The following is a 26,220-nucleotide window of genomic DNA, read 5'->3' as shown; positions in this document are numbered from 1 at the left end:
AATGGAGGGAAGACATTTCTTAATCATGATTGGTACAGAAAGATTTTATCCTAAGCTGTATAATCAGAAAAAATTATGCAAGTAAATGTTTGGATATATTGATGAAAGCAACATAATAGTGCAGTGGAAGAAGGGCACAGAAACATCCACTATGAGAAATAGCCTCACTATATGCAATAAAACTCTGAAAAATTTTGACACTTGTTTCATTCTCTATTCTTTCATGGCACCTTAACAAATCTAAGAAAAACAAGAGAACAAAAACTACAAGCTTTATCCATGAAAACAAATCGAAAATGAAGAAATAAAAAGTCTATAGAAATGCTGCTTGTTTCTTCTTTTGTTCCCTTTGTTCTCCAGTTGCTTTAAGATTTTAAATTATTAAAAAAATAACAAGGCTTCTGGGATTCACTTGATTTTCTTTCAGGAGGATAAGATAGTTAATATAACAAGAAAGATAAGACAAATTAACAATATGGTTCCAAAGACTGAAGCCTACTTTAAGAAAGTACAAGGAATTACAAAGAGGCACATCCTGACAATTTTCACTAACTCAACAGCTTCTCATCAATTGGGTTTATCTTACTCAAATAGATAGATCTAAGACTCCTAAGAGTCATTCATTCCCACCCCTCTTAAATATCACTGAATGAAGCAAGTTGTCCATACGAATAGGCCAGGCTGATATTTCTATATACTTGAAGTTTATCTTGCCAAAGTCTCATGTTGCTAAGATTCTTACTAACAACAAACAAGAAAATTAGTGAAAAACACAGTACAATATTATTCTAACTAGAATTATATTACAGTCTCTATGTTTAGAATAACATGCATGTTGGCGGCTGCCTTCATCATGGTTGTCCTAATCAAACTGGTTCGAATAAGGTAACGAGTGTGATATAAGCCTTCACTTAACAGGTCACCCACTTTATCTTTCTATCCTTTGAGCCATATTACTGTCAGAGTCCCTACATCTGGCCCTGCTTTATTGATAAGCTTTGCTGAGTTTAGCATAGCCCAGATACTAAAAATAGGTAAAGGCTTAAATTGTTTGAAAGGTGATAAGCTTTTCAAAATACACTGATTGCAATGCCGGTGCTATATCCATAAGTAACATCCAATGACTCTTCTTCACCCTTCCTCTATCTTTGAACAAAGCCCCCTCTTATCTTGTCTCCTATATGCTGCTAGATAATTATTGGAATTGAAGTTTGTCATTGTCTACTTTCCAGGACTTCTCATTAGAAAAAATATTAGGAACAAGGATTGAATCTATGGACTAAGTAAAGATATTTGCATGTAATAGCAATCCTCAAAATTAGCAAAACAGTTTTTCATAACAATAAAGAATAATATTCCAACCAGCCTAACTCAGCTGCTTGGCACCCCTCTCCACTTCGGAGAGGTAAAAGGTTCAATCATGGTGGTAGACTGGTAGTGTAGCCATCATATTTTGGAAAAAAATAAAGTTTACTTTGTATTCTATGTTGTAATGCTTATTTCTGTTATCCACTTCAGCCTGCATCTAGATCTACTTATGTTAGGCTGGTTGATGGAGAGAAAACAAAATGATCCAAGCATGAATGCAGGACACAAATTCTCTGCAAGATGATGTTGATTTTCCAAATGAGCAAATCAGGTAGAACTAACAGGAAAGTAAGGGAGAAAAGTGAATTGCTACAGAGATTTCGGCAATGAACTACAAATGCTAGTGTTTGTCACTTTAAAATACAAGATTATATGCCAACTAGCAACTTCAACTGTAATGTAGAGTTAGACTGAGATGATATGTTTATGTGCAATGAAGATCAAAGAAAATGGTAAGAACAGCCACTTGCACATGAAGCTATGAAGAGAGAGTATGTTTACATCTAACAAAGATCCATGTCCCCAATGAGTGTATATTAGATTTCATAATGAAAGGACTACAAGTTGTGGAAGATCCAATATAACATGCATGCTAATTTTTAGATAAAATTTAATATCAGTTACTCCAAGGATAATGTGCTTGAGAGAAACGAGAGACAATTCATCAAACCGTCTAAATAGTAGAGTGTTGCTTGCCGCTTATGGTTATAGTTATGCTGCCTACTCCATATATAAGATGCCGAACGTCTGTTCAAACTTCATTGTTCATCGATGTGATGATAACCTGACACAAAAAAAAAACACAGAAAAGATAAGAGGTATTAAAGCCAGATGATGCATGGTGCCAGCAAGGACTGTTAAAAGTTAGATGATATATGCTGCCCACAAGGACTAGAATGTCTCTTTCAATATTGTTGCTAAGTTTCATTCACAATTTTATTGCATTACAGTGTGTTCTTGCTGACCACTGAAATTAAAATTAACCACATTTTTTTTTCTCCAAACTGACATACTGCCAGCAGCATGCATCTTCGCACATAACCAACTAAAACATTACACATGCACAGCATACATCTTTTTAGAGAAAAATGTTGATATTCTATAAGCCAAGGTCTGCAGCATCTACAAGATACTCCACTGAAAATCCCAAACAGATCACTGTCATGCAACCTTATACATCTTGTACTGTTGTCATTTGGATCCCAATCATTCACATATACAATGCAGAGCACAACGAGTATTATATTTGCATACCAACTAACAACCAACAGCTATTACTCTCCCTAATAAACCTGCAGCAGAGTACAAAAAACCACACTCAAACCTCCAATCACAACACCAACCGCGACCATAAAATATATCAATTCCACCGCCCTTCCTACCATCTCCTCCCTATTGTTTAAGCTTCCAACCACAGAAGAAACCAAAATTATCTATCCCAAACAATCTTAAAGTCTAAAGTCAATGCTCAGAATCATCAAACCTCTTTCCATCTCTCTCTTCCCCAGCATGATCCCGTTCCAACTTTCTAAACCTAAAACCCTTTCAGAGCCTATACTTCTTTTTATGTAATCTTATCCTCACTCACACTCTCAAGTCTAATACCTTATTCACCATGATATCCTTCTTACTATCTGAGCCAAAAATGCTTTAAGAACCTAAACCTCCATTCGTATCATTCTCTCTCTCTCTCTCTCTCTCTCTCTCTCTCTCTCTCTCTCACCATGACCTTTGAGGAAGGACCAGACCTAACAACCTACCACCACCACCTCCTAGATTGGTTAGAGGACTCCATCTCCTTCATCCCCTCCTTCCTCGATGACCCCTACAGCATCCCTGAATCCATTGCCGGCTCGGAATGGTGGACTCAGGAGCAAGACCAAGCCAACCTCCTCCAGATGCCCCCATCCACCACCCCCATAGCCGTCCCTTCCACCACCACCACCAGCAGCAGCCCTCAGTCGCTTCCACAACCTGAATTCTCCAAGAAACGGAAGCTGCCCACCAGTCCAACCACCCCCAACAAGGTGGCAGGTCATGGAAACCGGCGGAGAACTGGGCCTGATGCTAGCGACGAGCGCAATGGGAAGTTCGAGGAAGAAGGCGAGATCCCCCAAAAGCCGGGGAATGGAAGAAAGGGCCAGGGAAAGGGGAATGGAGGGAATTCCGGCAATGGGAACAAGGAGGTGAGGTGGGCCGAGCATTTGCTCAACCCCTGTGCCACCGCCATCGAGGTGGCCAACCTCTCGAGAGTCCAGCATTTATTATGCGTTCTTCATGAGCTCGCCTCCCCGTCCGGCGACGCTAACCACCGCCTCGCCGCCTACGGCCTACGCACTCTAACCCGCCACCTCTCCTCCACCAGGATCGCGGCGGCGGTGAACGTTCCCGCCCGCGGCGGTGGCCCCGCCGACGACTCCCCGTGTTTCGTTTCGACGGAGCCGAAGCTCTTCCGGTCGGCGCTCATCAAGTTCCACGACGTCAGCCCCTGGTTCGCCCTCCCCAACTCCCTCGCCAACGCCTCCATCCTCCAAGCCCTAACCCTAGACTCCAACCAGCGACTAAGGCCCCTCCACGTGGTGGACATCGGCGTCTCCCACGGGGTCCAGTGGCCGACGCTCCTCGAGGCGCTGACCCGCCGCCCGGGCGGCCCTCCTGCCCTCGTCCGCCTCACCGTCGCCGGCGCTGCCGCCCCGCCAGGGCCCTTCTCGGCGGCGCCGCCGGGGTACGACTTCTCCTCCCACCTCCTCCGCTACGCCAAGTCCATCGACCTTAACCTCCGAATCGAGCGGGCGGACTCCCTCGCGCCACGTTCCCTGTCCCTCACCGGCGGCGAGATCCTGGTGGTCTGCGCCCAGTTCCGCGTGGGCCACGGCGGGCTGGACGCCCGGACGGCGTTGCTCCAGTCGGTGAGGGAACTAAACCCCGACCTGATGGTGCTGAGCGAGGTCGACGGCGGCCGCGCCGGTGAGGGCGATGGAAGCTTCCCAGCGGAGTTCGGGAGGAGGGCGGAGTTGCTGTGGAGGTTCCTGGACTCGACGAGCGCAGCGTTCAAGGGGAGGGACTGCGCCGAGAGGCGGGTGGTGGAGGGCGAGGCGGCGAGGGTTTTGGAGGGACGGGCGGCGGAGGAGGGGAAGGAGCGGTGGCGGGAGATGATGGTGGGGCTAGGGTTCCGGGATGAAGTGTTCGGGGAGGAGGCGGTGGAGGCGGGGCGGGCACTGCTGAGGAAGTACGACGGGAACTGGGAGATGAGGGCGGCGGAGGCCGCGGTGGGGCTCTGGTGGAAGGGCCAGCCCGTGTCCTTCTGCTCCCTGTGGAAGCCACACACCGGAAGCCAGTGAAAGATCCAGTGTGTTACGGGCCGAGATGGGCCTGCCAAGATTTCACACCATCCACGGCATCGCTGCCGCCCGATAGGTGGTCCATCTCTGCTGCCTTGTAGTTGGTGTGATGCTGGCGAGGACACCCGAATTTGATATGCTTCTCTTGTGGTACGAGATAGATAAAATGTAATGTAGCTGTGGATAGTGTCTGCCTTGCAATAACGAGAGCTTCAGTGGAATTTCCATGAGCTACGATCTGATGTGTAATATCAAGCCAAGTTTTTACTGATCTAAAGTATAATCACTCTCAAACATAAGGCCACTGAATATTAAAATACATCATATATATTTCATCCATGATTTAATCTCTACTCCCCGATCTTGATGGGATGGTGATCCCACCAATGCAAACTTGAGCTCAAACATTGGTGATTGAGTTGACATATTCCACCTATGTTTTTTTAATAAAATGACATTTTAATGAGAATGCTGATCATAAATAATTAGGAAAAAGTTGAATGGTTATAAGTATGAAATATGATATTAACTATTTTAATGACTGCTACTCGTATGAACTAGAGCTTATCCAAGTAGCCATACATCTCTACTTACCAACCAAAGGTTCCAAGCTTCTTGAATCTTGAGTGGTGCAACCTACTACAACTTAGATAATTATAGTGCAGATAGATCCCCACACACATACATACATATAGCTAGATTGGCTATAATAGATCTCCACTCAAATTCGGTCAAATTTAAATTAGACAATGAGGATCTTATATTAGTAATTCAAGCCATCAAATATTATTTACTATCACTAAACCACTTACATGCAAAATAAAAAAAAAATCATATAATTCAAAAACCACTGGCCTATATATCAAACGATCAAAAAAAATTTAGTACATTAAAAAATATATATTATTTTATACTATTTAAACTATCCAAATTTTAAACCAGTTGATACATATACTACGAATCTCCAAATCACATAATTTTCGATACGTAAATAGTTTAGAGATAGTAAATCATATCCAACAGTTTGGATCATTGATGTCAGATTCACATATCAATCTAGATTTGACCAGATCAAAGTGAAGATTAGGTATATAGTGCAGATAGATCTCTCTTAAGAATTTAAAAAAAAAAAAATCTCAAAACATTAATGGAAAGAGCCAACTGCAATTCAATGCTAAAGAGCCAACCTTTGCACATATTCAATGCCACCAACCCATTAAAATGTACTTAAACAAAACAGTTCATAACATCTTTGCAATTTACAAAAATTTACATCATCACTGAAACGTATACGGACCCACTAGACCAGCAGATTATTTAGTGGGGGTAGATAACCAGATCAGCAGGTTAAATAACTTTACCGCCCTAGGCAATGGATGAACCACGTAGCCGATTAGGAGAAACAAAACTGAAAAATCGTCTAAAATATACAACAAACATGTATATCTTGTATATCAGAAAGTTTGAGGATTGGAATCTCTGGTCATCATGCATAGCCAATCTTCCGCCGTTTTACATCCCTGGCATAGAAAGCAACAAAAGCATTGCATAAATAAAGAAAAATGTCAAGTTGCATGTTTCAGTGAACCACAACCCTGCCCTTAATTTGAGAAGCTGTACAAGCCTGATAGGCGGGGACCATCGCAACAATATGAATTCCAGCAATTTCTGCTGCAAGTGATCCCCAAAAAATTTTGGGCCTTTCTTTTTACTCATCAAGGGGTATTTACATTTGTGCATGGATGTTACTTCATATGGCTACAAGTGAGGAGAAAAAAAGGAGTTATAATACGTTGCAAATAAACCTATTCCTAGAGATCGGGAATCAGATCTCTTTTTTTTTAAGGGTAAAATCACTCATCTTTCACCAGTGATGGAAGGATACAGGTAAAACCACGCAAGTAAACCATACATTATGTTCTTTATTCACAATGATGGAGCATACGTAGTGGAGCCAAATAAAGAGGAAACTGACTTCGGAGCAAGACAAGATATAAGAGTTTGTTTTGCAAGTCAATGGAGATGTTGACTTGTATATCTAAAAAGAGGTAAGACAATTGTTGATTGATAACAGTGAAAAGTCAGATATGAAATTAGTTCCAACCTGTGATACCCTAGCAGTATTGGAGATCCTCACTCAGAATTGATGGTCAGACTACCTCCACCCTATTCACTCTATCAATGTAACAAAACATATGCAGAAATATTGCAAGGCGTCAAGAGTCTATATACCTCAAGAATCATAAATCCTGATGGAAGAGCTAATGCTTTGGCGACAGACAGGACATTTCGGTGATGAACTAATCTTAACATCTATTGTGCAGCGGGGACAGCAAACACGATGTCCACAAGGAACAAAAGCACATCTTCTTTGCCTCATTAGACAGATGACACATAGTTCCCCATCCGGTACATCTTCAGACTCATCATCACTGACTGAAGCTTCATCAAGTAATTGTTGGTTCCTCCATCTCCTCTCTTTCCATCTCCACCAATACCTGTAGCAGGATCAATAAAATTGGAATAAATCTAACTCTTACTCTATCTTGTTTTATAAGCTAGTCCATTACAAAATTATGCCAAATGCTGTTGAGCTACATCTAAGTTCCTGCTTTCCAAAATATTTGACACAAAGGTGCTCGCTTTAGTCCATTTACTGACTACATATTACATTGGCTTTAAGCCAAATGCTGTTCCGATTAAAGGATAAATAAAATTTTGCTTTCCAGCAAATTCGATGTAAAAATGCTGGCTTCAAGCCATTTACTGCCTATGTATTACTATATTGGCTTGAATCCATTTACTGACAGTAGCTACATTAAATTGGCTATAACTAGAAATATAATGCCAATAAGAGGTTAAAAATTGTTTCAAGGGCATTGTGGGTGGCCATTGCCCTGAGATACAAGAAATCCGGACAGGTCAGGCAGTCCCAAACCCTGGACAAGCACATCTCGCCGATTACAGCCATGAAAGAGTTGATAATTGAGTGCTTTTGTATGCATAAAATATGGTGAACTTTGGAGGATATTTTACATTTTCTTATTATTGAATATGAATGCAATGGAACTCAACAAGGAAAGATCATGGGACAGTGAAACAGCCTTCACTGCATGGAAAGACAAAACTAGTATCTGGTCAAAGCACACATGGCAATAGCAAGTTAATGATCATTAGAGTCCTAAATTGCTTCTGCCTCATATTGCTTGTTACTGAATGATGTCATGCATATGAGAAGGGCTTGATACCTTTTAATCACAATACATGTGCTATCTGCTCAAAGACACATGGCAGTAGCAATTTAATGATCATAGGAGTTCTAAATTGCTACTACCTCATATCGAATGTTACTGAATTATGTCAGGCATATGAGGAAGGGCTTGATGCCTTTTAATCACAATACATGTGCAGTAGTTGAGCAGTGGTGCTAGCACAGCCTGGTCTTCCACTCTAAAGCTGGTTAGTGAATATAACATGGTTCTAAGTTTTATACCAATTTGACACTGGGTTCATTTTGGAGTTTCAGCCAAATTAACTTATGGACACAAATTTAAGTCATAGTCTAATTTTTAAATTTCTTCATTTCTTTTGATTAGATTTGAGTTTATAAGTTTTGAGAAGAATGGAAGAATTGGAAGCATTGCAGCTTTACATTCCAAAGAAAATTTAGAGCGAAAGCGAATGTATGGTCAGAAGTATGGCTATCCTAGAGGTCGGATCTCATTGATGCATCTATTATTAGTTCATATTATAAAAAAAAGATGGATTACTAGGCTTTAAACATGATCTTTGAGTAATTTAATTTCAAAATTTCATTCCAAACATTTTTTCAATATGAAATTGCCAAAAATTAGTATCTAAAGGCCCTATACTATTTAAAACAATATCTAACTAATCTTGACTGATTATTTTTTCCCTACATTCAATCGATGTTTTTTTGGATTTGTCTAGAAGTTTCGACAAGAACTGCTGAACTAGGACTCAAACCACTGAAACTGCCAAACTTGCCAAAACAGAAACTCATCTAGTCTGACCAAACCAAAACCTAATTTTTGAAACTTGAAAAATATAGGAAAATCAGTTAAAGCAGCAATACTTGAAAAGATAACCATCTCCCTTCATCTTTTAAATCCTTCAACTTGAACTCAAGCTTCCTTCCTCAATATGAATTTAATGCTTGAATTGCAGTAGTTGAAACTCTCTTAGACAGTTCCCTTCACTTTATAGTTCATACTCCATTGCTACTTCCAGACTTCCTTCAACGCATTCAAATCTTTCTCCAAACTTCACTATACCCACCAAAAGATAACAATGTTGGGTACGATCAACTTATGACTGTTCTCATACTATCTAATGTAATCGTAAGGCACTGTCAGTCCTTTGATTGCCTTGTTCATCTAGTTCTACATCCTTCTATAGAATGAAAACAGGACAGAAAAAATAATTCTTGGGGTAAGTCTCCTCCAAATGGACCAACAGCCTCAGCCACCATATTCCCCCTGAACTTCTGTCCTTTTATAACAAATTTGTCATCGATTCTCATGTAGTTTTTATCTGCACTATATATAAAGCAAACTTCTTAGAGTGTCCTAACATGAGGGTATGTGAGAAAGAAACAGCAGGCATTAGCGTGACATGTATTTAATTTTTTTTTCTTAAAATCCAATTCTAACCATGAAAAGTCCTCATGTAGAGTTGGAACTGGGCCAAGGTCGAGTAGGGTTTCCATGCAACACATGCCCAGCCCAGTTGATACTTTTCAAGCTCCGAACCTGGCCTAGGCCCAAAACCTTTTTGCAAGGTTAGGCCCAAGTGCAAACCTAAGCTCATCCTGAACACATAGGCCCGATGGGTTAGGCCCAAGAATAAACCTGAGCTTAGCCCAAACACAAATAGGCCCGACGCCATCTAGGCCCTGCCCAAGTGGAGAGAGCAAGAGCTTATGCAGAGGCCAAAGGGGAAAGTGGGAGGAGGAACAAAGAAGGGAGTGAGCAACTGAGGGAGGGAGGGGGGTGGGTGGGGGGGGGGGGGGGGGGGGAAGGGGGAGAGAGAGAGATGGAGAGCAAAATATATTCTTGTATTTTCGGATGTTTTTCTTAGGTTTTGTGAGAGTTAGTTTCAGAGTCCTGGTTTGAGTAAGATTGGTGTTTAAGCATCCTAGTTTAATTATATATTGCGTCGGATATGCTAGAAAGTTGTTAAGATTTAATTTAATTATTATTTGGAAAGTTCGGATATAGCAGAATTTTAGATTGATTAACAGTCTTCTCCAGAAACAATTTACGTGAAGAGTCCTAGGATCATAATAGATAAATTGAACAGTCCTTTCTTGGGTAGCAAAAGTTTTTTATTGTTTCAAAGACTATGAAAATGGGCCTCTGTGAAGTGACGAATTTATGAATCTTAGTGAGTTATTTTTTGTGAATTTCCACTGCCCAGGATTGGTGCCCTCCTTACTCTCTCTATCTTTTTGTTCTTCATTTATTACTCTCAAAATCTGTTATCTTTTTCTTTATTTCCTGCCATTTATTCCTCTCCTGGCTATCTTAATCTTCTTCCTTTTCCACTGTTTAACTCTACTTCTTCTGTGTTGTCAATAGGTCAGATCATTGTTTACAGAGATCTGTGCGCATTATTTGATCAAATCTTGTTGTAGGCTTATATTGGATTATTCAATTAAGACCTAAGAAACTCTAGGTTTTGATTTAGCTAATCCTTCCACGTGTAAGGAACCCTAAAGAAGATTCTTCATGAACAACTGCCCCTAATTTCAAATTCTGTTGCCTGTTGTCCTGTTTTGAGATTCTAGATAGCAAGTAACAAAAGTACTTGTTGTCCTAATTCAACCTGACTTTAGGGCCACCGCACCTATTGTAGACAATCCCTAAAATAGTCCTACATCAATTTAGTATTGGAGCTAAAGGGTCCTATTCTTTTCCTCCGTGCTTTCCCTTGATCTCCTTTGTATCCTCTTCTTTCTTCCCACCCTTTCATCATGTTATCAAATAACGAGTTAGGTTTCAGGATGGATGCCTTTCATCAACATATCAAATATGAGAATAAGGTGTTTGGGCAAATGTTTTATGATATAACATCCATCAAAACTGATACTGCAACAGTAAAGGATTTGTTGTAAGCACCTTTAGAAGCCCGAGGCCTCGGGCATCACACTTATATGATTTCATCTTCACGAGCTTCTAATCATTTAGAGGTTCTAAAGCAGATTTCTCCAACAAAAGCCCAAGTTGAGTTGCAACAAGAACCTAAAACCGAGGATTTGCCATGCAAAGATCAAACAAATAATGATTCAATTAAACAAAAACTTGGCATCAAGCCTATCAAGCCACAAGGGGATCTTCAATAACTTCATCAAACCATCAAAAGAGCATCCAGAAGATCTGATTGTTGAAGGCAAAACTAATTCCAACTCAGTAATTAACGTTGAGAACCAATGCTATGATGACACATACTGATGAGGACATTAGAGCCCTACATTCCAATGATCGTGCCTTCAGAGCCACTCGCTCGCGTTCGCACCATAGATTGGCATCATTGTGGCTAGGAGATGCTCTTGAGCCACCAGATTGAGTCAGGCCCTGGATTGGGTCCATTCGAGTCTGTGTCATGTTTCTTTTATTGCCTTATCAGTTGCTTTTGTTTGAGTCGATTTGGTTGTTGAGTCAAGCGATTGGATCAATTGATCAATGTAAGACCTAATTATAATGGTCCAACTTTGGGTGTGATCAATTGGTTTAATGGTCTAATGTTAGTAAGGTTTAATTTGGTATGTAATCAATTAATTGACTTAGTCAATTAATTGAAGGTCCAAGTAAGGCTTATATAAGGGCCACCCCGCTCATGAATTAGAAGAATTGAATGATTGAATAAAAAAAATCCTAGCCTTCTTTCTGCTTCTTCTTCCTCCTCCTCCTCTCTTCTCTTCTTTCTGCGTCTCTATAACTTCTTCTTCCTCCTTCTCTTCTTCTTCCTCTCTCTCTTCTCCCTGCAGTGGTCCGCCATCACATACTGAGCCAATTTTTGTGCTTCCTCATGTTATGGGGTACATTGGATACTTGGAAGCCTTCAAGCGGTGGATCGAAATGCACCACAGTAGTCATCCTATATTTTGATTTCAAGAGAAATGTGTGTGGAACTCCATCATCAATTATTGGAAATCCAACAGTAGAGATTGTATGAGCACCATTCAAGAGATTGCATGGACGCAATCTTGTGGAGAAGAAGTGAATGATGAAGGACAAAAAAAATATCTTATTATATTTGCAGATTTTTTCTTATGCATTTTTTATAGTTAGCTTTACAATCCTGATTTCTGCAAGATTGGTGTGTAAGAGTCCTCGTTCAATTATATATTGGGTCAAATAAGTTGCAAAGTTGTTATGATTTAATTTCTTAACTATTATTTGGAAAGTTTGGATATAGAGAATTTTAGATCAATTACATCTTTTATGGAATCAATGTACAAAAAAAGGAGTTCTAGGATCATCATAGATAAGTCAAAGAATCCCTTGTCGGATAGCAAGCAAAGTTTTTCGATGTCTCAAAGTTTATAAATATGGGCCTCTATAAAGTGACGAATTTATGAAGATTATTGAGTTATTTTTGTATGGAATTTTGTTGGCTAAGTTTGGCCCTCTCTCCCTACACTCACTCTTCTTCTTCATCATCATCTATTATTCTCTTAAACCATCATCTCTTTTCCTTATCTTCTGCTACTTATTCCTCTCTCATCTAGCTTAATCTTCTTCTTCTTCTTCTATTGTTTATCTCTCTACTTCTGTATGGTGATAGATCAAATCACTGCCTATAGAGATTTGTGTGCATTATTTGATCAAATCTAGTTGTCGGTTTATATCAGATTATTCAATTTCAGATCACTGTCTACAGAGATCTGTGTGCATTATTTGATCAACTCTAGTTGTAGGTTTATACTGACTATTCAATTAAGACCTAAGAAATCCTGGGTTCAGATAATTCTTCCATGTGTAAGGCATCCTAATTGAAGATTCTTCTTGAACATTCATCGCCTCTAATTTCAAATTATGTTGTTGGCTGTCTTGTTTTAGGACAATTGGTAGGACACAATAGAGGGTCACTTCCAACACTATGACCTTAAGGAAAAGGATTTCGAAACCAAGCTATCTCCTCTCTCGAAATGGGAAAGAGACCAGAAGCCTCCACATGTCCCTACAAATAAAAGATGTGATAGTCAAAATACTAGAAAGAGGATTTTGATAATATATCAGACTCTAACAAGCCAGATTCTCTTTAACTCACAAATTCCAACAAAAGTTGGATCTCAACCAATTCTCACTTTTTATGCTTAAGAATATGTACTTTCAAAACTAGGGGGAAATCAATGAGATGGTGAAATTATAGTTGTCATGCAAACTCTTTAATTCTCTAAGAAAAAAATTCGGTATATAAACTGACTCTATTTTCCTCTCTTATGAAATCAACTCTACAGAGTAGAAAATATTTTTTAATAAAATAAATAGATTATATCCATGTTTGCTATCACATCACCATGTGTCAAGATCTAGCCACTCCTTCTATACGCATGAGAATATTTTGTTATCTCAGAGATCTGTCAAGCACACCAAACCATTAGTTCCACATAGTTAGGTATAGTGCCCTTGTATAAAGATCTTCCGCACCTTGCATCCCCTCAGTTCATCTTGCCTCCTATATACTATTTCCCTTGCATAGAATGCTAGGTGCTCACTTACTGTCACAAGTATTGGTTACCATAAAAAGCAAAGATTCCTTCAAGTTATTCACATTATATTACGACGAACACTAAGACCAGCAATATTATTGAGATCTTTTGGCATGGAAACATATTAATCTGCCAGGTGTCATTGTTAACTCAGCATGTAGTCATGAAAACTAAAATAGCATTCAATATAGAAGCTAACTGAAGATGAATATTACAATATGTTTTTGAAAAAACAGACTTTACTCCATAGATATTTGTAATTAGAGGGAAGAAATTTCACAACATCAAAATAGCATAAATTATGTTGATATTCACAATAAAGTTCCCTCATCATACCTGATAATGGAATAGCTCAAAATACCAATGGACACTGTTCCAAGAACTATGCCACTCCAAAACAGAATCCCAGAGTTCGTAGCAAGTTCACCTACAATTTCATCCTTTGTCATATCAGATCTGCATTGGTGACACCAGATCAGTAGTTACAATAAATAAGAAAGTATAACTTTCAGCAAATAATAGTTTACAGCTAACAGAAAATAAATAGGGTATTTTCTTCAGGTGGACACAAAGTTAATAGTCATTGAAGAATCATGAGTTTTTTTTTATTTTTTTGAAAGAAAAACTACAAAGAATGCATAAACCAACATCTGTTCTGCCACAAAGAAATATACATGAACGAAATGTAAAAGCCTGACCCTCAGTTAGATTCTTACAAGAAATAAGGGAGCTCTTCACATGATTTTATCTCGAGACTTCCATCTCGCGTTCTGCAAATGCCAACTGCAGTGATTTCCTTTCCAACTGGAAGGATCTTTTCTTCATGCAACAATGCAACCTTTCAAAACCACAGTTATTCAATCAAAGGTGCTGTAAGAAAATGAGAACAAGAACGGGCATAATAAAGAAAGAAAACAGTATTAGAAAAAGCAACAAGAGCAGAACAAGAACCTACTGGAAACCCACTGCCAAAGATGGCCTGGAAGAATGTGTATGGAGTCGCCTGAACAGGGCGCAAATGATGATAAACTGTGGTGAGAGGAATTGGATGAGCTGAACCATCCAAACTAACATGAACATAACCAGAATGGGGCCATTGGCCACCTTCCACAAGAGCAAATGGTACCTACAAAAGCATACAGGCAGAAATTCATCATATATTGTCATAATGTAAATTATGTAAGATAGAATGTATATCTGGGTAACATTGGTAGCTTACCGTTCTCAATGAGCTTGACCTTTGCTCTTTCAAGGATTTCACAAAGAGCGCATGGAGATCAAAACTCCATCCAAACATGCCCCTCCATTCATTGTACAGACACTTCATAACATCAAAACACAAGATGCAAAGCAACATTTGACATTAAACCTAAATCCCAGATGAAAAAATATATAACACCCAATGCTTGAAAGCATATTATTGGGGAGGTGCGAGAAAAGAATATTTCAAAGAAGAATTTAGTTCAGATGTTGTAGAGACATCCACTTTGACTTTAACTTTGGTGTGGGCCATCATTTCAAGAAATGGAAGGAAAAGTATATGCAATTCAAATTTATATCATATAATTTTGAAAGTAAAGCACCGAACGTCAAAGTTTTGCAACTTTGGACAGTCCCACATGGAGAAGGGCCATGATTTTCTCCGTCCTATTATACGAATGGAAGCTTTTCAAGATTAGGGCCTTAAGAACTTTGAGAAAAATTATATTGCATGCACATAACAAGCCAAGGTGTTCATGTCAATACCAAGTCAAACTCTAGTTCAGACCGAGTTTTTTGCCTACACCTTTACACATGTCAATGTGCAAGTGTGCTTGCACTATACCTACTCAATTTTTAATTATTTATTATTATTTTTATTTGATGAACGTCTGTTTGATTTAGCATGTTATGAAGCTCAAACTGCTTGTGTGTGATGCAATTTTTCATATTACATGCATTTTCTAGCATTAGGAGAAAACATACACTTTTCACACACGTACATTTAATAGACCAAGCCCCATACAGGTATCTTTTTCTATACCAAGAAGTAAGAACCTTCTATAACATGGCATCGACTCTTTGTTGTCACTTGCTAATTGAACAAAACAGACATATGGTTGGTTTGCCAGCTCTTCATTATCTCGCACACAATGCAAAAGATTTGTGGCATCATATCTACTGAAGCAGATAACAGAGGCAGGTGCTGGTAGGACTGGTGAAGTTTACATCATCCCAGAAATCAACTGTGCCTTGTCCACTAATAAATTACTTACTTGCACTTCTTTGTGGTGCAGACTTGAAATTATAGTGTTGTCACCTCATATAAATCAATTTATGCGACAATAAAGATAGATATAATAGCTTACCGTCTCAGAAAACTCAATTACAAAGTTTTAAGAGATGATTCTACAAATGGTATACGCAACTTCTGCATTTGACTCCCTAAAGGAATAAATATTCAGCTTTAAAAAAAAAGGGGTTAGAATTTAGAAGATTGATGCATGCAATAGAATGTTAAAACTCCTCTACAAGAAGTCAATATAATATGTGAATTGAATTAGCATACAATCAAAACAAATGGAGACGGAAAGCTAAATCGGTAAAATGGGTTCAGCGGTTTGAAAGATTATTAGTGATTAACGTAATTTATTTGATAATCCAACTGAATGGTGCTTCGAACCAGAACTACTGACTTCTTCCGCTCGGAACCCCAGTTTCTTCAAAGGGGTTCAAAGCACCAATCCAAATCCTAATTTCTTGAAAGTATTCGAACTACAACTCCAAACCCTAGCATCACGCATCATCTAATCTATTACAAAGGGGAAAGAAATGGATAAGGGGACAAAGAGGGCTTACCGTTTCGGTGTGCTGCACGACGACGGCCCTCTCGCCGGAGCTCTCAGAGACGAAGACGCCGCGGTTCTTGGGGGCCAGCAAGCTCGACTCCACGGCGGGGCGGGGCTGGACCTGGCCGCGGACGACGACGAGCCGTCCTTCGTCGTCGGAACCGGGGTCGCCGGGGAGGAGGGAGCGGAGGTCGGAGATGTGGGCAGCGGGGGCGTCGCGGATGCGGTGGAGGGCGGAGGTGGTGGCGACGTACTTGAACCAGGACCTAGCGGCGCAGATCGCAAGGGCGACGCCGAGGAAGGCGCCGTCGCACGCGGCGGCGATGCGTGCGAGGGAGACCGCGGTGTCGTAGTCGCGGGACATCTCCGCCCGTCTCTTTGCGGGACAAGTAGGCGGTTCGGACTCTGGCCGGCTTTCATACGCTTTCTCGGCCGTCCTGACTCCCGAGTCCCGACTCCCGAGCTAACACAGTCCGCTTCCTCTTTGATGCGCACCCGACCGCGTGTCATGCGTCCTCGCTCCTTCCACTCTACTTTCTAGATCCCTCTCTAACTCGCGCTCGCACACCATTCATACGTGATTCATAGGATTTTATTTAAGTAATGATCAAAGTCTTTAACAATATTTTGCTATAAAAAAAAATTCAGTACCTTATGACCCTTTTTGCATGCATTGTAGCCACCTAGCAATTCACTCTTCTTCTTCTTGTTATTGCATCATCTTCTTTTGCTTCCCTCTAAATTGATCCACATAAAGAGCAAATGTCTTCTGCTTCCTAGTATTTGGTAGATCTGCCGAACAATCTTATCAAAGATGTCAACCGTTGTAAATAGATAGCTAACCGTGATACTAGTATCAGTAAGGGCCTATTTGGTTGCTTGTATTTGGCTTATCTGAACTCAGTTGACCTGAACAGAAGCCAATTTTGAGTACGTAGGTGGCTCGAAGCAGAGCCAAAGTAGGTTTCCAGCATGACCCACGAAGGAAAAAAATTGCTCAAAGAAACCCCAACCTCCGAGAGCCAAGGTCACTACGGCGAAGTGGACACCCGCTTGACTCACTTATATCAAACCGAATGAGCTGTAATCCCGTAATTTGGGATGGACGCTTGCCAAAAGAATAATAACAATACAAATTATAAAAAACAAAGAAAAAAATAGGTGTCTCTAGCTCGAGATGTGTGAAAATACTATCCTAAAAATGAAATTCATCCCTCCCGTGTGGGTCTACAGTGAGATCGTCCCCAAATTATGATGAATCCGACTCAAACCAAAATCTCCAATTACGAACACGATCGCATGAGAAGCTTGTTCCAATCGACTCTCCTTCAGCTGCCCATAAAGAAGTATAAAAAAAAACTTATGAAATTGAGAAAGGAATGGAATTTGATGGAAAATTGAAGGAAAAATCAAAGAAAAATAATGCTAATGGGTGCTCTCTCAATGTAGCAGCACAAGGTCTAATCTAGGTTTAGATGTGTTGAACTAAGATCCAGGATCTAGAGCTTTTTTATAGGCTCAATCTAGGTAACCGTCAAAGAGACCCATAAAGATTTTAATAGTCTATTAACGCTAGCCTCAACCACCATATGCAGATGCACTTGTGGATTTCATTTTCTTGAATGAATGAGGCAAAAGCACCTGTTATCATGCAAACATCTAGGATTAGAGCGCGCCCTTACAACCATCTAACCCCGAAGCACGTTCTTACTTGCACCTAAAAAGCCAAGTGTGGATAATTATCCATCCACACGAGCTCTCGTTTTGCAACATGATGGTAGAATCGCTAGGGCATTGGCTCTGGGTATAGGTACGGTAAAATTTGCAGGAGTCATGTAAGTGCATAGGCCTTTCCTTTCTACCGAGTTGTCTACAAGATGCTTTCTGTTGGGGGAAAAACCCCAAGTCATACCGCCACGGAGGCGCTCGGCTAGAGAGCGCCGACCGGAAAGGCGCTCGGCCAAAGAGCGCCGACCAGGAGGACGCTCGACTAAAGGGCGCCGACCAGAGAGAGAGCGCCAAGAGGCGCCCAATCAAAATAACCAAGTAGAGATGCTCGGATAGGAAGAGCCGACCAGCGAACGCTGGCCAGAGAAGCGCTCAATTAGAAAGCGCTGACTAGAGACAGCGCCAAATAGAGGCGCTCGGCTAGAAGGTGTTCGCCCAAAGGGCGCCGACCAGGAGTACTGAAGCAACCCCGCCACAGGGCGCCCCTCTGGGCGACCAGCTCGGCTCGGCAAGGGTGCCGAGCCGATGCCTTAACTAATACTCCTCCCCGCCAAGCTTTCTCGAAAGGTCCGGCGGCTATACACGCGACTCTACTACAGCCTGCCACTATCTCCAAGCCATCAAGGCATAAGATCTCTGCAGGTATTCGGCACGACCTGCCATTAATGCATGAGACTCCCTCAAGTCTCCGATGCACCCAGTCATTTAATGAGCACGGCCCAAGACGATCTCCGGATCACTGAACCATCAGAGCGTATGGCTCTCCCTGACCGCCGGTTCATTCGGTAATAAATGCACTTACCATCCACGGACCCCAGGCCCACCACAGCCGGCAGTTCAACCACTCCAACAGGTCCGATCGACCGTGACAACTCCCTGATTCCGGTCCGATTCGGTCCCGTTCTCCACTACGCCATTAATGGGCCAAATCGTGCCCAATTATTACAAAAGAGGACAAACCTCCTGTCACCTCCCAGGTAACAAAAATCCTTCTATAAAAGGAAACCTGGGGGGAAAAGGATGGGGGGCCCCCGGACAGAACCCTCCTGGACCGGGTGAAAAGAAACAAACAGCACAGACACAATAGAGGATATCACCCTCTTCATCCTCTTCATCTTATTCACATATTCCTGCTGTCTTCTCCATAGACTCTCTTCCTTGCTCTCTCTACATATCTGCCCCCTCTGACTTAAGCATCGGAGGGCCGGCGCCGGGGAGCCCGGCCACCGGCTTTTTGCAGGACTTATGCCCCTCCAGGAGGACGTCACCAGTCGGCGCGCCGCCGACCACCGTCCCCGCAGCGGAGCTCCTCCTTCCCCGGCTTCGCGGTAGCCCCCGGGTCCAATTTCCAGCAACAGTTGGCGCTAGAGGAAGGGACCGAGTTCGCTGCCATGAAGCTAAGAAGCAAAGGGGCTTCCAACGCCTCTCGACGTCCTCCACCCAGTCCTGAGCATTCCGTCCGGAACTCACCACCTCCGGCCGAGCCAACCCCTCAAGTTCGGCCGGAGCAGTTTGATGCCCTGGTGCAACAAGTGCAAGCCTTGGCTACCGCTGTCCAAAGCTTGCAACCCAGGGGCATCCCAACGGCACCGCCTCCTCCGGCTCCAGTCCAACCGGAGCCTCCTGCAAGCGGACTTCCCCTTCGAGGTCAGGACTCTCAAGTCCAGGCCTCCCTCTGGAGAGAGCACCCCATCAGAGGCCATGGAGGCTGGCCACAACCTTCAAAAGCTGAGTCAGTTCCAGGGCAACCCGCACCCGAGCGAACCGCTGCAGCAATCCTCCAGAACGATGAACTCGACAGGAAGGTCGAGAAGCTGGAGCGCCAAATCCAGGCACTCCATGGCAGGAAATCGGGGCGCGATAGCGACTTTGAGTTTACTACGAAGTCGCCCTTCTCCCCGGAGATTGAAGATGAACCGGTTCCGCTACGGTTCAAGATGCCCCAGGTAGAGCCCTATAACGGCAAGGCCGATCCCCTTGACCACCTGGAGAGTTACCGGGTCTTGATGGCCCTACAAGGAGCCTCGGAGGCCATGATGTGCAAAGCTTTCCTGCGACACTCCGAGGACCAGCCCGACTTTGGTTCACCGGGCTGAAGCCGAGTACTGTCTCTTCCTTTGAGCAGCTCGGCAGACAATTTGCTGGCAACTTTGCCGCCAGCCAGCCCCGGCGGCGGACATCCGACTCCCTCCTTGATATCAAACAAATGGAGGGAGAATCCTTCAAGGAGTACTTGGACCGGTTCACAGCCGCAACATGGGAGGTCCGGGAGCTTGACCAGTCAATCGCCATATCGGCATTGAAGACTGGAGCCCGGTCCTACAGATTCCTCTTCTCGATCGAGAAGAATTTTCCCACGGACCTCATCGAAATGCTCGCTCGGGCGCGGAAGTATGCCAAGGCAGAAGAGGCCGTGGCAGTTAGGCGGGGTGGGACCGAGCAGAACCCCAAGAAAAGACGCCGCGAGGAGCGCGGCCGGCCCAGAAGCCCGTCTCCGCGACGAGCTAAGAATCCGCCCCGCCCGAAGAGTCCACCCCGGTTGAGAGGACCGCCGCAGCAGAGGTCACCACTCCGCCCGAGGTTCCCACTGCAGGCCCGTGCACCTGAAGGGAGGTATGAAAAGTATACTCCCCTCAATGCTCCTCGGGCTGAAATCCTCATGGAGATTGAGAGTCGGGATTGCATCCGGCTCCCACCCCCGAAGCCAGACACCAAAATCCGGCGTGATATCCGGAAGTATTGCCGTTTCCACCGGGATCACGGCCATGATACCGAGGATTGTTATCAGCTCCGAAATGAGATCGAAGCACTCATTCGCCGAGGGGCGCTCGATCGGTTTGTGCAAGGCCGGCGTGAAGGGAAGAAGCCAGCCGAAGGAGCAGCACAGCCTGAAGGTTCAAATGCCAACAGGCCCATCGCCGGCGTCATCAACACTATCCGAGGCGGGACCTCGGCTGGGGAAGCCTCAGGGAAAGAAGCCTCCTCAAAGCGCCCGCGCACCTCTGAAGCCATCTCCTTCTCAGATGATGATCTAGAGGGAGTCGAAACTCCCCATGATGATGCCGTGGTCATCTCCATGATCATAAATAAATTTGATGTAAAACGCATCCTAGTTGATAATGGAAGCTCGGCGAATGTTTTGTATTTTGGTGCCTATTGTAAAATGGGGATGACAAAAGAATAGCTGCGGAGGATGAATGCTCCGTTAGTTGGATTTACTGGGGATTCAGTCCCAGTAGAGGGCGAGATCGACCTTCTGGTCACAGCCGGGCTCGCCCCTCGTGAAAGTACCGCGGGTATGAGCTTCCTTATAATACGCCTGCCCTCGGTTTACAATGCCATCCTCGGAAGGCCAGGACTCAACGCCCTCCGAGCAGTGGTCTCAACTCACCACCTGCTGATGCGATTCCCTACCAGCCAGGGAGTCGGTGAAGTCCGAGGGGACCAAATGGTGGCAAGGCGATGCTACCTAGCGACCCACGAGGCAAGACGACCAGCCGAGGTGCCTGCCCCAACGACTGACCAGCCCTCAACTGAAGTTATGGAGGCACGGGTCAACCCCCAGAAAGAGCGGGTAGAGCCTGGTGAGTTGTTAATTCAAGTTCCCTTACGAGAGAACTTTCCCGAGCTAACCGTGCAGGTCGGCTCTGGCCTTGGCGAACACGAGAGGAGTCGCCTCGTCAACTTCCTACGGGACAATATGGATGTCTTCGCATGGTCGCCTGCAGACATGCCGGGGATAGATCCGGAGGTCATGGTCCACCGGCTTCAGGTGAAGCCGACCTGCAAGCCTGTGCGACAAAAGAAACGAGGCGCCGCCCCTGAACGACAACGAGCAGCAGCCGAGGAGGTCGGCAAGCTCCTTGAAGCCGGCTTCATCCGGGAGATATCCTACCCGGAATGGCTCGCCAATGTGGTCCTCGTCAAGAAAGCTAGCGGGAAGTGGCGTATGTGCGTGGACTACACCGACCTGAATAAAGCCTGCCCGAAGGACAGCTTTCCACTTCCCAGCATCGACCAACTCGTGGACTCCACCTCGGGTCACGAGCTGCTGGCATTCATGGACGCCTTTTTCGGATACAACCAGATCCGCATGGCACCAGAAGATGAGGAAAAGACAGCCTTCATCACCGACGGGGGAACCTACTGCTACAAAGTGATGCCGTTCGGTCTAAAAAATGCCGGGGCAACTTATCAAAGGCTGGTCAGCCGGATCTTCAAAGACCAAATAGGCCGAAACATGGAGGTCTACGTGGATGACATGCTGGTGAAAAGCAAGGCGGCGCAAGACCACATAGCCGACCTCAATGAAGCATTCTCCACACTCCGAAAGTACCAGATGAAGCTCAACCCAGCTAAGTGTGCATTCGGGGTCACCTCTGGCAAATTCCTCGGCTTCATCATTACACAACGAGGAATTGAGGCCAATCCAGAGAAGATCCGAGCCCTCCAAGGGATGACGCCTCCCAGGACGGTCAAGGAGGTACAGCGGCTCACGGGCCGAGTGGCAGCCCTCGGGAGATTCATCTCCCGCTCGGCCGAGCGCTGCCTTCCATTCTTTGCAGCCCTCAAGAAGCCGAAGAACTTTTTGTGGTCGGATGAGTGCCAGCGATCTTTCAAAGAGCTTAAGCACCTGCTGGCTTCTCCTCCCCTGCTCACGAAGCCTCAACAGGGTGAGCTCCTCTACTTGTATCTAGCTGTCTCCCCTGTAGCAGTAAGCTCGGTCCTGGTCCGAGAGGAGGGAAAACTTCAGAAACCAGTGTATTACACCAGCCGGGTCTTAAGGGACGCTGAGATCCGATACTCCAAGCTTGAGAAGACCGCCTATGCTTTGGTCATCTCGGCTCGGAGGCTCCGACCCTACTTCCAAGCTCATACAGTGGCTGTGCTGACTGACCAGCCGGTCAAGCAGATCCTGCAGAGATCAGATCGTGCGGGTCGGATCACTAAATGGGCCATTGAGCTCGGAGAATTCGACATCGAGTACCGGCCCAGACCGTCGATCAAAGCACAAGCACTCGCAGACTTTATAGTCGAGTGCACCATACCGGATGAGGTCGAGCCTGAACCTGAGCCACCGCTGGAGCAGACCCCGAGTTTGACATGGACTCTACATGTCGATGGCTCTTCAAACTCGGGGGGTAGCGGAGCAGGATTTATTCTCACCAGCCCGGAGGGGGTGGTCGCCGAGCAGGCCCTGCGCCTCGAGTTCCCTGCTTCCAATAACATGGCGGAGTATGAAGCGCTCGTCGCCGGGCTTAAGCTAGCCAAAGAGCTAGGAGTGAAGGACTTGAAGGCCTTCAGTGATTCTCAGCTCGTCGTCAACCAAATTGTGGACGACTTCGAAGCCAGAGACCCGACCATACAGAAGTATCTCCAGAAGGTACGGGATCTCGCCTCGACCTTGGACTCTTTCCACATTCAACATATTGCCAGATCGGAGAATCTCAGGGCCGACCAGCTATCAAAGCTGGCGTCCTCTCGCATGAGCGAGCTTCCCAAAGAGGCAGTACTGGAATATCTCCAAAAGCCCAGCACAGACGAGCCCGAGCAGACCCTCTGCACCGAGCTCGAGCCAAGCTGGATGGATGAACTCATCAGCTATCTGCAAGACGAAACCCTCCCCGCTGATGAACGAGAGGCTCGCCGAATAAAGCGCCTCGCCACCCGGTACATACTACACGAGGGAAAGCTCTATCGGAGATCCTTCACCTCTCCCCTCCTCAGATGCCTTCGCCCAACGGAAGCTAATTATGCCCTGCGCGAAGTCCACGAAGGGATTTGTGGAAACCATCTGGGAGGGCGAGCATTGGCCCATAAAATTCTGCGCCAAGGATATTATTGGCCGACACTCCAGAAGGATGCTATGGATTTCGTCCAAAGATGCGACCGGTGCCAAAGGAACGCCAATGTTCAGCGCCGGCCCTCGGCTCCTTTGACTTCTATCAGCTCTCCTTGGCCTTTTGCCCAGTGGAGAATTGACATCCTCGGGCCATTTCCACTGGCCACCGGGCAAAGAAAGTTTCTGGTCGTCTCCATCGACTATTTTACAAAGTGGGTGGAAGCTGAGCCCCTCGCCCGGATCACCGAGCAGAAGATGCGGGATTTCGTCTGAAAATCCATTATCTGCAGATTCGGGCTTCCCCGCATCCTTATCTCTGACAACGGTCGCCAGTTTGACAACATCCACTTCAGGGAGTTCTGCTCCGAGCTTGGCATTGACCATCGCTTCACCTCGGTCGCGCACCCTCAGACGAACGGAGAAACCGAGGTAACAAATCGTACTATCTTGCAGGGTCTCAAAGCCAGGCTCGACAAATCCAAAGGACAATGGGTCAAAGACCTATACAATGTCCTGTGGGCTTACCGGACTACGTTCCGCGTCCCCACCGGCGAGACTCCCTTCAACCTAACATATGGGACGGAGGCCGTCATTCCACTAGAGATTGGGCTCCCCTCTCCAAGAGTCGAGCACCACGATGCCAGCTCCAACTCTTCGCAGCTCAGAGGCAACCTCGACCTGATCGAGGAAACAAGGGAGGTCGCCCGAGTGCGTATGGCGAGGTACCAGCAAAAGACAGCTCAGTACTACAACGCCAGGGTCAAGGTCAAATCTTTCAGACCAGGGGACCTTGTCCTCAGAAGAGCTGAAGCCTCCCGACCAACTGAGCAAGGGAAGCTGGCCCCAAATTGGGAAGGACCATACCGAGTCACGCGCATTCGCCGACCCGGAACTTATCAATTGGAGTCTCTAGATGGGACTCCCATTCCGCGGAGCTGGAGCTCTGAAAATCTCTGCGTGTACCACCAATAGAACCCTAAGGGGTTCCCCATTATTCAACCATTGAATTTCATTCTATGAATTTCATTTCACAATAAACTGATGGTTTGCGAACTTATTCCGAGCTCACCAATTTTCCTGATTATCTCATGGCATCAGGTTTATTCTTCTTCCCTGACCACGGTTGGGATGCCCCGATGCCTCGGGATGATGGAGTACCTGCGTGGACTCCCTGAAGATGCCCGTGAGTTCGTGATGCGCTCTCCATCGACCAACGAGCTCGGCTCGTTCTCCTACCCTGACCACGGTCAGGATGCCCCGCCATAACGGGATGCCCCCATCCGTGGGGATGGCCCGAGACGTCGGGGTGTGGTCTTAAGTGACCAGACGAGCTCGGCTCGTTCTCCATCGACTTCCACCGACGAGCTCGGCTCGTGCTCCATCGACTATGAGTTGCGGTCCTCTCTCACCAGACGAGCTCGGCTCGTTCTCCTATCCTGACCACGGTCAGGATGCCCCGAGACGTCGGGATGCCCCGAACTTCGGGATGCCCTGAGACGTCAGGATGCCCCAATATATTGGGATGTCCTGCCACGACGGGATACCCCGATCCGTCGGGATGGCCCGAGACGTCGGGGTGCGGTCTTAAGTGACCAGACGAACTCGGCTCGTTCTCCATCGACTTCCACCGACGAGCTCGGCTCGTACTCCATCGACTATGAGTAGCGGCCCTCTCTGACCGGACGAGCTCGGCTCGTGCTCCATCGACTATGAGTAGCGGTCCTCTCTGACCGGACGAGCTCGGCTCGTGCTCCTACCCCGACCTCGGCCGGGATGCCTCGAGACGTCGAGATGCCCCGGTTTATCGGGATGCCCCGAGACGTCGGGATGCCCCGGTTACCGGGAAGCTCGAGACGTCGAGATATGAGTAGCGGTCCTCTCTGACCGGACGAGCTCGGCTCGTGCTCCATCGGCTATGAGTAGCGGTCCTCTCTGACCGGACGAGCTCGGCTCGTGCTCCATCGGCTATGAGTAGCGGTCCTCTCTGACCGGACGAGCTCGGGTCGTGTTCCATCGGCTATGAGTAGCGGTCCTCTCTGACCGGACGAGCTCGGCTCGTGCTCCTACCCCGACCTCGGCCGGGATGCCCCGAGACGTCGGGATGCCCCGGTTACCGGAAAGCTCGAGACGTCGAGATATGAGTAGCGGTCCTCTCTGACCGGACGAGCTCGGCTCGTGCTCCATCGGCTATGAGTAGCGGTCCTCTCTGACCGGACGAGCTCGGCTCGTGCTCCATCGACTATGAGTAGCGGTCCTCTCTGACCGGACGAGCTCGGCTCGTGCTCCTACCCCGACCTCGACCGGGATGCCTCGAGACGTCGAGATGCCCCGGTTTATCGGGATGCCCCGATGCGTTGGGATGCGGTCTTCATTGAC

The 26,220-nt window shown here is 45.4% G+C and overlaps 2 protein-coding genes across 4 annotated transcripts; one reads left to right on the top strand and one right to left on the bottom strand.

Moving 5' to 3' along the window:
• Positions 1–1,847: 1,847 nt before the first annotated feature.
• SPL2 (E3 Ubiquitin ligase family protein) lies at positions 1,848–17,070 on the bottom strand. 3 transcript variants are annotated; one of them, XM_039127153.3, is made up of 8 exons: positions 16,926–17,070; positions 16,285–16,823; positions 14,666–14,767; positions 14,402–14,572; positions 14,163–14,284; positions 13,783–13,902; positions 6,942–7,207; positions 5,877–6,229 (listed from the first exon to the last, which is right to left on the bottom strand). In XM_039127153.3, the coding sequence occupies exons 2-7, from the start codon at positions 16,636–16,638 to the stop codon at positions 6,943–6,945; spliced, it is 1,134 nt and encodes a 377-aa protein (XP_038983081.2). In that variant the 5' UTR covers positions 16,639–16,823; positions 16,926–17,070; the 3' UTR covers positions 5,877–6,229; position 6,942. The 3 variants fall into 3 exon arrangements, with proteins under 3 accessions (XP_038983082.2, XP_038983081.2, XP_089780586.1); XM_039127154.3 differs by lacking the exon at positions 5,877–6,229 and adding an exon at positions 1,848–2,152 and having other exon boundaries at positions 16,285–16,967; XM_089924460.1 differs by having other exon boundaries at positions 16,285–17,047.
• On the top strand, positions 2,152–5,005 carry LOC103712559 (protein NODULATION SIGNALING PATHWAY 1-like). The gene has a single exon (XM_008799113.6). It carries the CDS (start codon positions 3,093–3,095, stop codon positions 4,707–4,709), a length of 1,617 nt encoding a protein of 538 aa, XP_008797335.3. The 5' UTR covers positions 2,152–3,092; the 3' UTR covers positions 4,710–5,005.
• Positions 17,071–26,220: the final 9,150 nt, after the last annotated feature.

The sequence above is a fragment of the Phoenix dactylifera genome, chromosome 7 (assembly GCF_051530095.1).
Source record: "Phoenix dactylifera cultivar Ajwa chromosome 7, Ajwa_hap1_PhDact_Kaust_v1.1, whole genome shotgun sequence".
NCBI classification, from domain to species: Eukaryota; Viridiplantae; Streptophyta; class Magnoliopsida; order Arecales; family Arecaceae; genus Phoenix; species Phoenix dactylifera.
Note: the sequence above shows the minus strand (reverse complement) of the source record. Positions and strands in the feature narration are given on the sequence as shown.

Bases quoted from the DNA above. Each gene is read 5' to 3' on its own strand.
- LOC103712559 (XM_008799113.6), top strand. From the start codon at position 3,093: ATGACCTTTGAGGAAGGACCAGACCTAACAACCTACCACCACCACCTC.
- SPL2 (XM_039127153.3), bottom strand. From the start codon at position 16,638: ATGTCCCGCGACTACGACACCGCGGTCTCCCTCGCACGCATCGCCGCC. The intron at 13,903-14,162 runs GTAAGAATCTAA...TCACCAATGCAG, and splicing joins GAAGAGCTCCCTTATTTCTT to ATCTGATATGACAAAGGATG. The intron at 7,208-13,782 runs GTATGATGAGGG...ATCCTGCTACAG, and splicing joins TTGAGCTATTCCATTATCAG to GTATTGGTGGAGATGGAAAG.